Source organism: Mytilus galloprovincialis, chromosome 10 (assembly GCF_965363235.1).
Source record: "Mytilus galloprovincialis chromosome 10, xbMytGall1.hap1.1, whole genome shotgun sequence".
NCBI classification, from domain to species: domain Eukaryota; kingdom Metazoa; phylum Mollusca; class Bivalvia; order Mytilida; family Mytilidae; genus Mytilus; species Mytilus galloprovincialis.
Window position 1 is genome coordinate 51278075 of NC_134847.1, and position 14399 is coordinate 51292473.

The following is a 14399-nucleotide window of genomic DNA, read 5'->3' on the forward strand; positions in this document are numbered from 1 at the left end:
GGTGTATTCAAATAATGTCATGATCATTTTGCGTATGGTCAAACTACTTATATCGTTCAAAACAGTTGAAATACACTTTCAACTGTCATCTATGTATAATTCGTGTTGAAGGGAGTCAACAAAAACATTTCCCATGAGTCTTTTGTAGACGAATCGCGCGTCTGGCATAAATGCAAAATGTAATCTTGGTTTCTATGATGAGTTTATTGGAAACAATAGATATTAATTCATTAACACTGACTACCTACCTTAGAAAAAAAACAGGGAATATTTTCCTGTGGTCATATGTTTTGTTGTTTGTTTCTCATTCAAATTATCCATTAACTGCAATTAAAAGGGTAAAATTTCCAAAGGAAATGTGTTCCGTTATTTGATTCCGGTGAGAACATTCTTGCATAACAATTGAATTTTGAAGAATCGTCTGTTTTTTATTGACGCAATGCATTTTCATAAGCTAACAAGTGATAAGTTTGTTTGTTAATTTCTTTCTGTCATATAAATAATGCTGATGCTATAACAAATGTGTTTTTCTGAAACAATTTCAAATATGAACAAGTATTAGTGTAATCCTCTGAAGTTTAACTTGTTAAATTTTAATGAGTTCAAATAGAATATAGTAATAAATGGTTTAAGAAATTCTTTCATTCCAATTTCTTGTATATGTAAGAAGATATCAAAGGTACCAGGCTTATAATTTTATACGCCATACGTGCGTTTCGTCTACATAAGACTCATCAGTGACGCTCATATCAAAATAATTAAAAAGCCAAAGAAATACAAAGTTGAAGAGCATTGAAACCCAAAATTCCAAAAAGTTATGCCAAATACTGCCAGGGTAATCTGTTTCTGGGATAAGAATATCCTTCGAAAAATTCATACTTTTGTAAACAGGAAATTAATGAAAATGACCATATAATTGAAATTCATGTCAACCCCAAAGTGCTGACTACTGGGCTTGTGGCATCGACCCAATGGTGTAAATAGTTATCAAAGGTACCAGGCTTATACCAGGCAGTTTTTAATCAACACCATTGTCCTAATTAGCTATATATAAAGTTGAATTCGTTGATTTAACGTTTCTACCCCTCTTGTCAACTAACAAATTGGACCGCGTTATTTTAGTATTATAGATATTAAAATACATTTGATAGTATGAGCGGGGCATTGTGTTTAATATAAATGTCCTTACTTTTTATATTTTAATCAGGATCTAATTTGTTTCAGAATTAAATTTGTATACAGAAAACTAAAATGGGTTAAGCCGGTTCCGTGGATTTAGGTAAGTAAAAATCAAAATATATGTTATTTTTACTATTAACTAACAACATACACAGACAGAATATGTTTGAGGAGGTGGCCGAGAGTAAATGATTTTGGAGTCAAGTCATTTATAAAGTGTTGTTTAATTCGAATGAAAGTAAAAATACATGTATAAAGTACAATACAACCAATGTATGAGGAAGGAATGGTTTAATTTTGAATTCAAATGTTCACCAAATGAAATTGATATCAATAAATATCGGGATCTTAGTTTTTTTTTATAGCATATTTGTTTTATATAAGGATCTATCTGCAAGTTTTAAATCGTCAAAAGTAACATGTCGGTAGGAAAGAAACGGAACTCCAATCGTTTGCGCACAAAATAAAACCTTCGACATTGCGTTTTTTGCGGAAAAATAGGATAATTAAGTGTTATAATTCCAGGTATTTTTAATTTCGGTTCTTTTTTTCTTTAATTTTAAGTCTTATGTAATGAATTTAATAAAGAATCACTATATTTTTATCGAATGACAAGTCTACGTATTCATTTTTATGCTAATCTATAGCAATATTGAATTGGTACCAACATTGTGCGCAACGTCATAAGCATTGTAAATTGTAAAAAAAAATGGAAAGTTGGATGAAAACATCTTGAGGAGATTGTATCCTTAACTGACGATGTATAACTTGATCATATAATGAATATGAGGTAATTTTAAGCTGTAAAAGTGATTATGTATTATATTCCAACGACCAACACGCAACTATTAAACAAACTTTGTTTTGCGCCTGTCCCAAGTCAGGAGCCTCTGGCCTTTGTTAGTCTTGTATTATTTTTATTTCAGTTTCTTGTGTACAATTTGGAGTTCAGTATGGCGTTCATTATCACTGAACGAGTAAATATTTGTTAAGGGGCCATCTGAAGGACGCCTCCGGGTGCGGGCATTTCTCGATACATTGAAGACCTGTATGTGACTTCTGCTGTTGTCTTTTATATGGTCGGGTTGTTGTCTCTTTGACACATCCACCATTTCCATTTTCAATTTTTTTTGTGAGTTCTTTATGAGTTGTTTCCGTAAAAAATGATGGATTTCTGACAAATATTTTCAGTTTTTTCTTCTTCTAATCATCATAAAACTTTAAGGTTTAAAGAAACTATAAACAGCTAAATGATCACGGAAGGCGAGGTAGACAAATCTCTGGACTGACAAATATTTCACATGACTTTTTAAAAAGTTTTATTTGACTGTTAAACGTTTCAGATAGTTGATGGAAATGATCTACAAATTGCCAAAATGAACAAAACCGTTCCAAAAGCTTAATACGATTTATTGACAAATAACGATTTTTTTACCTTCTGACTATTTCCTCTATGGTCTTAAAAGAAGACGTTACGACAACATGGTATACATATCATTCTCAAAATATTTTGTTGAATTGAGACACTTTAAAAAATCAAAGCTCCTCGTGATTTGTCGTATGTAATATTCAGCTGATAACCAATGCAACGAAAGACAATCGTCATATACTTCCATGTATTTCTGCGATCAATTAAAATCATTTTTCCACGACACTAGACACATTTGGGTTTTAAATAACCTTTTGATGAACTCCTAAAATCATATGAAAGGAGTTTTAATTAACGAAATTATTAAACCAATGCATGTATATACATACTTCACTAAGTCTTGCATGTATGTGATTCATATGTATTACACATCTAAATAATTTTATCGACAAATAATATTTCATTCATATTGTTTACATTGAAATCTGTGGTAACCTTTCATTCGAGGTTCGAGGTAGGGATAGTGAAGAAAAATAGTGTTAGTTTAAACTCTGAGAAGTTCAGGGCATATAAACGTTGAAAATATGCCGCACAGCCCTATATCTTGACGTTTGTAAAAAATTGTGGTGCATATGAACTTTCAATTCTAGGATATGATATTTTTCAAAACTTCATAGTTAAAGTGGTACAGTTTTAGCCGTAAAAGGTTTTAAAGAAATTAACACAAATATGAAGTTTTATAAATATTAAATGAAGATTGATAAAATCCTGGGCCTTAAATATAATGACTCAGCATAAATTCACAGTTTACAGTATGCATAGTCTACTTAAAGTACAGTATACAAAATTAATTCATAATATTTGCATATTTGTAAGTTAAATTGTTAAGAAGTGCTTATATTTACTCTTCACAGTCATTGAAACTTCTGGGGTGTTTGTGTCCTTTCGATAACCCAAAAGTAAGTCGCAACACCTAAATCTGCTTTTTTGTCACCACGGCATAATGAATACAAGCTATAAAAACAAAAATATCTCAACAAAACTTACAATAGTGTGTTCTATCCTAAATATGTACTAAATATTCTAAATTGCTAGAAACAGCAGAATATTTTAGGAAATTTGAGGCCCCAGGGGCAAAAGACAGAGAATTGCCTACCCTCTGGGTCAAAAAAATAAATAATTTAACTTGTAAATGCTATGATTTAATGATTTTATAGTTCTTGGAAGTTATGCAAAAATCAAATGTTAGCAGTCATCTCTATAACATTTGTAGTGAATTTAAATCTCAGACTGGTATCTGCAAACATACAACTATTGCATATATGACTTTGTTTAAACACTTCTAGTATATTGTTATGATATTGTAATTATTATATTTATTTATGTTGGCCTAATTTGTGTTGTATGGCCTGATAGTTGTTTACGGAATAATCTTAGAACTGTGCAGTTTAGAAATCACTGGAACAATTACAGAATGATTGGAACTTTCCAGAATGATCCTAATAAAAGATGCGTTATATAAACTTCTACATTTTTCTAGAAACTTCTGTTGTAACTTTCTAGGATGTTCCATTATAGACTGTTCTAGAATCTTCCATGACAACTATATATATATACAGACACTAAAGTTAAACTCTCACTCTTGGACTTGGACTTAGACATCGATAGACATTAATATTCATAGCATTTGGATTGACACTTTAATTCTACAAACAACATCATACTGGATTGTGACTGTAATATTCAGATTGGATTCTGAAAGATAACTGGATACAGACAAAGATAAAAGACTTGACTCATATTTTGACAGTTAAGTTGACAGTAATATTTGTGTAATACTTCTTGTAAACTTTTGTATAATAAATATTGTTAAATTTTATTATTGATTTGTGTCTTTTGTTGGCTACAATTTAAAGGCGATTTCTGGCCGTAACAATATGTATTAGCTGAATTGTGTCAGATATATGGTTACAGATGATACTGTTGTGACAAGAATTCTAAATTGGCAGAAAATGTGTACCATAATTGACAAATAAGCATACAGTGAGATGTGGACTGGAGACAGAGGCTGGATTGGATACTTTATATAATCTTGAATGTTGTAATGCTTGAATGCTAAACATTACATTTATAGTATTCAGATACGCTTTCAATATGTTATCAAAATAGTTTTGAACAGGTTCTAGGCATTTTGTATCAGAAAATATGCAAATAGGGTAAGCTGGCAATAATTAAAATCTTGTTTTCAAATTCTTTAAAAAAATGAAACAGGGGAGGGGGTATAAAATGTATAGTAAAGAAGAAATTAGAGTATACGCAGTGATTTCGTTAAGGCTATAATTCTGATAAACATAAATATAGATATTAATTGATTAAGCGAACTCGTGTTATCAGATTTTTCTAGGTCTGTTTACTTTTATATAATAGGTTAAGTTTTTGTGTTTCAGTCAGTTTTTTTTTTATACTGTATGCAATAATTCTACTACATTTGGTGTATGGAATGATTGTAAAGTGTACATGTCCAAATGGCAGGTGTCATCTGACCTTGACCTCAATTTCATGCTCCAGTGGTCAAAGTAAAGATTTTTGTGTTTTGATTTATTTTCTAAAATTATATGCAATAGGTCAACTATATTTGGACTATGGAAATATTATATGATGTACTTGTCAGTCTCGCAGGTTTTATTTGACCTTGACCTCATTTTCACGGTTCATTACTCAGTGTTAAGTTTTTATGTTTTGGTATGATGTTCTTAAACTATAAGCAATAGGTTAACTATATTTGTTGTAGGGAAGAATAATAAGCTGTACATATCTTCCTGGCACGGTTAATCTGACCTTGACTTCATTGTCATGGTTCATTGGTCAATTATTAGATTTCTTGGTTAAGTCTGTTTCTTAGAAACTATAAGCAACAGGTCAACTATATTTATTGTATTGAATGATTGTAAGGTGTATTTCTTGTTTAGTTTATACGACCTTCACCTCATTTTCTTAGATCATGTTAATTGTGTGAGATATTTGAAGTATTTAAGCTTTATATTTAGGACTATCAGCCTAATATCAATATAAAAAGAAGGCAAGACATTTCAGCATGTGCACTATTGTTATCTGTATCAGAATGAGTTTTTGTAGATCGAATCAGTCAATTAAATGATTTATATTTTTTTCACTTTCAATGTTGACATTATTTTCCTTTACATAACTTTTTTTTTTAAAATTAAACAAGTTTCATTGCATCTTTGCTGTTAACAATTTACTCAATCTACAGCTTCAATTTAGTTTCCCTTAAATCATTTATTAAATGTATAGGGGAAATATTAATTAAAGTATATCTATAAAGTTAGTTATATTTATTAAATACATTAGAACAATTTAACATAGTACAATTTTATATCGAAATACGTTACGTTTCTAAACCTAAACTGATTTGGTATTTCATTAAAGCTTTACTGAACCGTGGAATTGATGATGATCTTTGATACTGATAGCATGACTTTTCATCCAACTATAGAATTTTTGGTTAATTACTCTGTTGAATTATAATACAAGTCTTAGATGATGAGATAAGAAAGTAGTGTTTTTGTCCACACATTATATGTACAACATCATTTTTAGCAGTATCCAAAATTCCAATGTTATTTTCTATGATCAAGCCAAAGTTGAAAAAATGATCGAAAGTACACTTGGTCTTCAAATTATACAGGAATGGAGTATATAAGGATTGTGGTGTGTAATCTACTAGCATTACTAATGCAGTGTAGCAATTAAAGAGGAACAAAATATACCAGAGGGACAGTCAAACTCAGAAATCGAAAATAAACTGACAACGCCATGGCTTAAAATAAAATAGACATGATAAATTATATACACATAATGAAAGAGTAAAATTGCGAATTTCAGTTGTCGTGCTGCACATCACCTGACTAGTCACATGTGCAGTCATGAATAATTCAACGAGGTCGCAGCTAGGATAAGCATTTCATTTAAAGAAATTCGAAATATTCCCATGTTTTAAAATTCTTTAAAGTATTATTCTCTGGGTTGTTTTTTTTTTGCTTCTGACTTTATTCAAGTTAATAATGTCCCTGATTTCATTTTTAAATATTTTAAAGATAGTAATGGCCTTATCTTTCTCGTCAGACATGAAATATGCTTTATAGACGGAAAAGAAAATTCCAGTATTGGTCTTCAATGCTCTTGAACTTCGTAGTTTATTTGACCTTTTTAACTTTTTGGATTCGAGCGTTAATGATGAGTCTTTTGTAGACGAAACGCGCGTCTGGCGTATATACAAAATTTAGTCCTGGTATCTATGATGAGTTTATTTAAAAGATAGTTCATAAGCTTCGCCTTCAATTTTATATATTTCGTTGTTGAAATTTGATAAAATGTCATGCTTTTGTAGTATATTTAGCTTCACCGATTTTTTTCATGAGATGTGTTTGTTTTCATCTATTATATTATTGATGTACAAAATATTACTACTAATCAAGTTTTGAAGAAAAAAAACATTTCCCATTTTCCTTGATAAGATGATTTCCCCAAATACGTTGTTTTCTAATCTCGAGAAAGTTGCTAGGTATGATTGTTTGACCTCCTGTTACTTCTACCTATAGCTATGACTAATAAACTGTATATGGAATTCAGGTAAAGTTTTACATTCTATTTTATTAAGCAAATTAACATTTGTTAAATTCATTCTTAATAAATGAAAATTTTTCCAATCTTTGAAAAATTTTCCAATTATCGCTTTCCTTTTTTATTAGTTTTAAAACCCATCTGATTTGTAAGGATTTTATAAAGTAATCTAAATCAATCATTTGTAACCCAGCATTAAGATATGATTTACTAATACAGAGTGTTTAAGGTTATCTTTTTTTATACTCCATACAAAATTATATGTTAAATTTTTAAACTTTTGCTTTACTTCATGTTTTATTATCATACTTGATGCAATGCATGTTAGGTTTGGTAAAATTAATGACTTTACTACAGTAATTTTTCCTATTAATGTTAATTTTCGTTTGTTCCATCCTTAGATTTATTTTTTACATTTATCTATTTGCTTCTCCGTGTATAATTTTCGACAATCATGATAGTTGTATCCGATATATATTCTCAGACTTTTAGAGTGGTCTCGTTTTCAGTTTATATTTTCAAATTTATGCCATTATTTTGTAATCCCGATTTTGATTGAAAAAACATTATTGATTATGAGGGGGTAAATTCCACGGTTTTCTAACTTGTAACTTATGGCAGCCGACATTTTGATTTCCGGAATTTATTGGTATGTAATTTCAAACATGTCTGTTAATCTTGCATTATCATGGAGATAAATGTATTGCATTCTAAGCTTTGACTACGCCAAATTTAGCTATTCTGTCGCCAATATCTTTTTTCCTATCATCACGTAACGATGTATCCTGAACATACATATAACGTTGACAAATCATATACTTATGATACAATGCAGTCATGCAGTTATATTGTATTTTCTAATCGGCAATTCAATGGGAACGAGCTGTGCGCCTCTCCTTGCCAACTTCTTCTTATTTTCATATGAGTCGGAGTTCCTTCAGAAACTTGTCAAAACAAGGACATCAAATAAGCCATATCATTTAATATACATTCAGATATATTGATGATGTTTTTTCAATTGATAAACCAAAGTGGTCTTATAGGATTCCATTAACATATCCCCCAGAGCTACACATTAAAACATATACGGCTTCCACCGCATCATGTGTAGACTTATATCTTTTATTTGACATATGCAGTCATCTCAGCTACAGAATTTATGACAAACAGATTTGATTTCGAAATCAGCAATTTGTTCATATTAGAACCAATATACTAACTTCAACTAGAAATTGGATATATATTTTCCAAGTTATTCGGTATTCAAGAGCTTGAAGCTGGTACGCAAACTTTGTGTCATCAGTGTCAGAGTACAAAATTGATGAATCAGGTTTTTTTTCAAAGAACACCTTTTTCTAAACAAATGTTCATTGGAAGGTATCAAGACCTTGTATATAAATATTCCGTATCCACTTCACAAATAATACACGATGGTCTTGAAGTATAGATTATGGAAACTAACTTTGTTGATCATCTTAATAACGTCTTTACTTAAACATCCCGTTCTATGGTAAAAGAAATCTTGACTTTCAGTTTTGCTAATGCGTTTGTCTATATGCCTGTTTGTGTTTCTTTGTTACAAATGACGTTGCTCTGTATTTATACATCCCGTCAATGTGTTATTATGATATAGTACACATTTGTTGTTTTTGTCTTTTACATTTTTGCTAGAATGTGCTTTGTCTTCATACCTTTCAGGGTTTCTTTGTTACATACAGTCATTAAGATTATAACACAATGTTGACTGCTGTACCCTTATTTTTGTCATTTTTACCTGTTATGACTGTTTGATTTCACCAAACATCGTTGTCTATATAATAGAATTGTATGCGACTGTTATACAAGTCAGAGGTTTAGCAAGCTATAAAACAAGGTTTTATTCACCATTTTCTGCATAAGAAAATACCGGTACCAAGTTAGGAATAGGACAATTGATGTTCATTCGTTTGATGTGTTTGAGCTTTTAATTTCACCATATATAATTTCCGTTTTAAATTTTCCTAGGAGTTCGGTATTTTTGTTCTTTTATGTTTTTCTAAGGCTAAGTTATAAATGTTCTGATGGTTAGATATTAAGCTTTATTTACAGTCAGTTAATAGAATACAAAGTGCAAACATAATCTATGGAGAGATTTTAAACCATCAAAGCAAAAGTAATACAAAAACCCGACACAAATTACAATTGAAAATATAGCTTTTGCTATGGAAATATAAAACACAAACAAAATAAATTCAACAGTTTAAACACACATATTGAGGCCTGCACGTATGGTTTAAAACATAAAATACAAAACCATAGCGCTTTTCAGAATAAGAATAAAATTATATAGACCTTAATGAAATAATTATTAATAAAGTACTATATTTTGGTTTTTATGAACATTTATAACTTCAGATATGGCAAGTAAAGATGACGGAGACATCCATCAATGCAGTAAGTAAAAGAATATATCACATTCGTCGATTAAATGATTTACGATACTTACAGTATCATTATGGCAATTAGATGTTTCACCACCAATTCACAAACTTATATTCGAAACATGTGTTTTAGCCAAGTAATCCCTGCTCTGATTAATAATTATAAAAGGTACCAGGATTATAATTTATTACGCCAGACGCGCGTTTCGTCTACATAAGACTCATCAGTGACGCTCAGATCAAAATAGTTATAAAGACAAACAAGTACAAAGTTGAAAAGCATTGAGGATCCAAAAATGGGTGCGTTTCGACATCTTAATTGTACATGTACATAAACATGCATCCAGGGTGTGTATGGTTTTCACGAAGTCGAACTTAATATTGAATAGTTTTAAGACAGCTGTGAATATTAAAAAAATATGGAATATATAGGGATTTTGAATTATTGGTTTCACACTTTTGATTAAAAAAGCAAAGTACGAAAAGAAAAAAACAGAAAGCAAGTTATATTTATTGATCATTCGAAATTAGCAAAAAGTATCATTCTACTCGATTACACCCCATACCTGAAGTTTTTTTCCATCCTAACAATAGGAATGCATTTATAAGAAAATGTTTCTTAGTTAATCAATGCAACGTTTTTTGTCTGTTGGGTAACTAACAGTAAAACATATGTTGTTTACAACATTTTTCAACAACAAGCAAATTTTTCATTAAGATTTCAAAATATTGATTTTTTTGTGTATATAATTGCAACGTTCGATGTCTTTGATAGATTGTATCTATAATACTAAAATTACGAGGTCCAATTTGTCAGCCGTCATCACGTAAAAACGACGATTCACAGAATTCAACTTTATATATAGTACAAAGGTGTAGTTTAAAAATTACACCACTCCAGGCCCTTTTGTTTTCCACGTAATTAATATTGCCAATAATTAAGAAGTTCCGAGTCGAGTCCGCTACCGATACCAATAGTATATTCACCTGTTACCTATTACCTTATCTGTACGTTCCGCATCTGACAGGCGCACCACCAAACGTTGTATTCAGGACTAATATGCTATATACACGGGTCATAACCACAGGGTTGACACTACTAAATTGTAGTTACCTATTGTAGTATTTTAATCAGTAAGACTTTCTAAGATAACAATTGAATACTAAAAATCTGGACTAAAAATAAGGCGTATAGGTACAGTTTTCAATTTGTTAGTGGGCATGACGTAAAACAGCAAAGCAAAGAATTCAACTTTATTTATAACTTATATAGGACAATGCTGTTGATTAAAAAATACTCCATTCCAGGAACTTTTGTTTTCCAAATAATTAATATTACCAATAACTGATAAGTTCCAGTTCAACGGGTTCAAACAGAAAGACTTGAAAGCAGAGAAAAAACTGTGTATTTTATAATCGACATGACTTTATCAGATGACAATACTAATACTAAAATAAGGCTTGCGCATAGTTATATACTTTAATTCAGTCACGGACCCGTGATATCACGGGTGTGTTCTAGTAGTCATTTATAAAGCTGCATCAATTCATTCCGAACCAATATATTGTCTAAGAAAAAGAAACCATCCAACTGAAATAGTATTGCCTTTCATAAAATGATAATTGTTGTATGACTCCAACTGTATCAATGTTCAATAAATGTTATACTGATCATTTTAGAAAAAAGGTGGCAATATGCAATGACCTTTTGTTTACTAAACTCATGGTAAAAAGTATTAAAATTTCTTTGGAACAGTAGATCTATCAACTTAATGTTGATATTGAAATTCATATTCTTGAGCGGTCAGTAGTAAGAAAAAGCAAAACAAAATAACTTTTGAAAATATGTTTGTCCCTTTAATGAATAAAGCTTTGAGTTAAAAAAAAAAATAGATAACAATTGATAGGTATGTTATAAGTGACAGCTCATTGGATATGCATAACGCCACATTTCATCATTTTTGGGGAAAAAAGTCACTTATTGCCAGATTATACCCGTAAACAGGAATTTGTGTTTAATTTAGCTTTTCTTAACTTACAATATACATGTTGCATATAAAAATGGCTAAATGAAATAAATTCACATTGATTTATTTCTGTTAAATTAACAAGTGAAAGATTTTTTTTTACGACAAAAACAAAACAATTTCGTCCGGTTAATGTTTTGAAATTATTTAATTTTCGTATTGTAATTTTATTACGACATTGCATGTGTGAGGCAGATTGCATATCAATGTTGCACCCTCCCACTTTTTTCAAGAACTCTTATTCATAATTATTTGCGTTTGTTTATCTTTATCGATTATTTTTATTCTCAAATCATTATATTCGTTCTTCCAGATATCAAAGTGTCACTAGTTCCGGTCATTTATCAAGGAGTTGCTATTTTGAAAAGGGATGGACTTAAGAAGAAAGTTTACTCCATTTTATTTGATGAGACTTCGAAATTATATGAGCTTCTTAAATCCGCACTAGATGTAGAACAAATTGAAGTTACTGATATTTCATTTTATCAGAAAGAATATTTCATCATCGAAATAAAGTGCAAACCAGTTCACAGGCAGAAACTGGTGCTCTTCCTAAACAGCTTTTGTTTTGAAGAAGTGTTACTATCGTTTGGTAAAACACTTGCAAAAATTCTAAGATGGAACAAGACCCACCAAATTCAATTTAAAGTGCTGGCAATAGATGAACGGTTTGTATATTGAACATCTTTTAGACTAAATTAGGTAAATAGTCGATGAAATGTTAATTTCTTTCTGAATGTCTGGGAAATGATGACAGTATCCATAAAATAATAAAATGTAATAAAACGCATTTCTTCCATATTTCTTATGGACAAATATTCGTATCGATCTAATAGGTATGAGTAAATGAGCTATATTTGATTGACAGTATTTTTAATAAGAAGCTGCACTGATAATAATCGTAATAATATAGTTTAAAAAAATGTTGCACAATCCCACACAATTTAAATCTTAAGTTTATAAAAACAAGGCAGCTTTCTGCTTTTTGGCTAGGTTTGTGTCTATTTGACACATTCTCCATTTCCATCCTCCTTCTATCCAAACTGTAAATTTTAATGATGATTCTTTATTAAGTAAAACATGAAACAAATACAAATGGTTACGAACAACAAAAAATAAACTGATTGAAATATATATTGAAATATATATATTTAAAACCAACTTAACATGTGACAACTTTATGATATTTTCAATTGAATAACACGTGACATGAATTGCCGATATCTAGATATGGTGAACAAATTGTAGCACCTCATGCTTGTGGTATACAATCTTTGCCGTAAGTTGAATGTTTTCGGTTTCATATTAATAAACGGACTACTGGCGCTTAAAAACAGACAATACAAATTGTAGAAAGAATATAGAATATTTATTACTAATAATACAACAAGTATATGTACAAAATATGTATGTGTGGATATTTGATAGGCCGCAGATAAAATGTTTAACCAGTTCCAGGGAGACAAACAAACCGATAGCCAAAGGATTGAAAAGAGCATATCGGTGACCCTATGATAACATAAGTGTCAAAACATCCCTCCTACGTGCAAGAGTGGACTGGACGGAGAACCCCCTCTGTTTACACAGACCTCTGAAAACAACAGTCTCTCCGATTTTTTAAATGCAAACAACCTGAATTACGTGTACTGCGGAGATGACACCTCCCTTCTGATACCAGAAGTGGAGGGGATTCCTCTTGATGACAAGAGTGAACCCTAGGAAATTATTTGATACCCTCCACTAAAGAGCCGGTAGGGTAGAGATATGTGCCAGAGGGGGACAGTTCCAAGTCCGTTTATTGTCTCCCTGAACCGCCCCCTAAAGGATCTGCGACATTCAAGATTTTGTATAACCAAAATATAATCTTTAAATTTAAAGTTAGATTCATAAACAAAAATTAAGTGTAAATTTCTACTACGCTAAAGTAATAAGTCAATTATAAACTGATAGTGTCTAATCAACGCAGACAAATTAAAAGTCAATCATACACTGCTAATGTCTTATCAGCATTCAAAGGAATAAAAATGTCTTTTTATCAATTAATCTACACTTTTCTCCATATCTTCTCAGTAAACAAAGTCCATCGAGACATCAACATCTGTCACACAGCGTGAAGCTGAAAAATACAACAAACTGGCACAGCAATATCGTTCAAATAAATGCATTTACTACAAAAAGATATAATAGATAAGTAGTAATTAAAATATTTAAAAATAGATTTATTGGGAGGCGTGGGTGGGATTTTTTGTTATAACAAAATGTTTGTATAAAGCTAAACAGATGCTATGTGAGAAAGTTATAACGTGCTTTACACTCTTAAGAACAAAATGCACGTGATAGTAATCATTCTTAACAAGAGGCGTTCCCAAAATGTAAGACAGTGTAAACGGACACTTTTGATTTACAATACAAACACGTGTACAAATCCAAAAACAACATACGCCAGTAGCCTCATTAAATTCAATTATCTGATAAACAATAATTGCTATTAAATTAATATTAAGATCCATTTTGTTACATCTTGTAAACAATTTATTTGGCAATCGTCAATGGCAGTCAATAGGGTTTAAGAACATCTGTTGTTCGACCTGTTAATTAAACGCGTTTTATCAAAATATATTTTTTCACTCTTTTGGTTTTTTTTAGAAAATGTTGTTTGTGCTGTACAAAGACACCCTATACAAGAAATTTGTATTACATGCACACGTATAAAATTTGCTGTTTTTATCCAACAAATCATAAGTTTGATTGTTGTTTTCAATT

General features: G+C 30.6%; 1 protein-coding gene across 1 annotated transcript in view; it reads left to right on the forward strand.

The window, feature by feature from the left end:
* Nucleotides 1-14399, forward strand: part of LOC143047775 (uncharacterized) — a 33173-nt gene that overhangs the window by 7642 nt on the left and 11132 nt on the right. The window contains exons 2-4 of the mRNA XM_076221023.1: nucleotides 1225-1279; nucleotides 9584-9622; nucleotides 11950-12304. Coding sequence (XP_076077138.1) covers nucleotides 9586-9622; nucleotides 11950-12304 — 392 coding nt within the window. The 5' untranslated portion in view covers nucleotides 1225-1279; nucleotides 9584-9585. The remainder of the gene's footprint in view (nucleotides 1-1224; nucleotides 1280-9583; nucleotides 9623-11949; nucleotides 12305-14399) is intronic.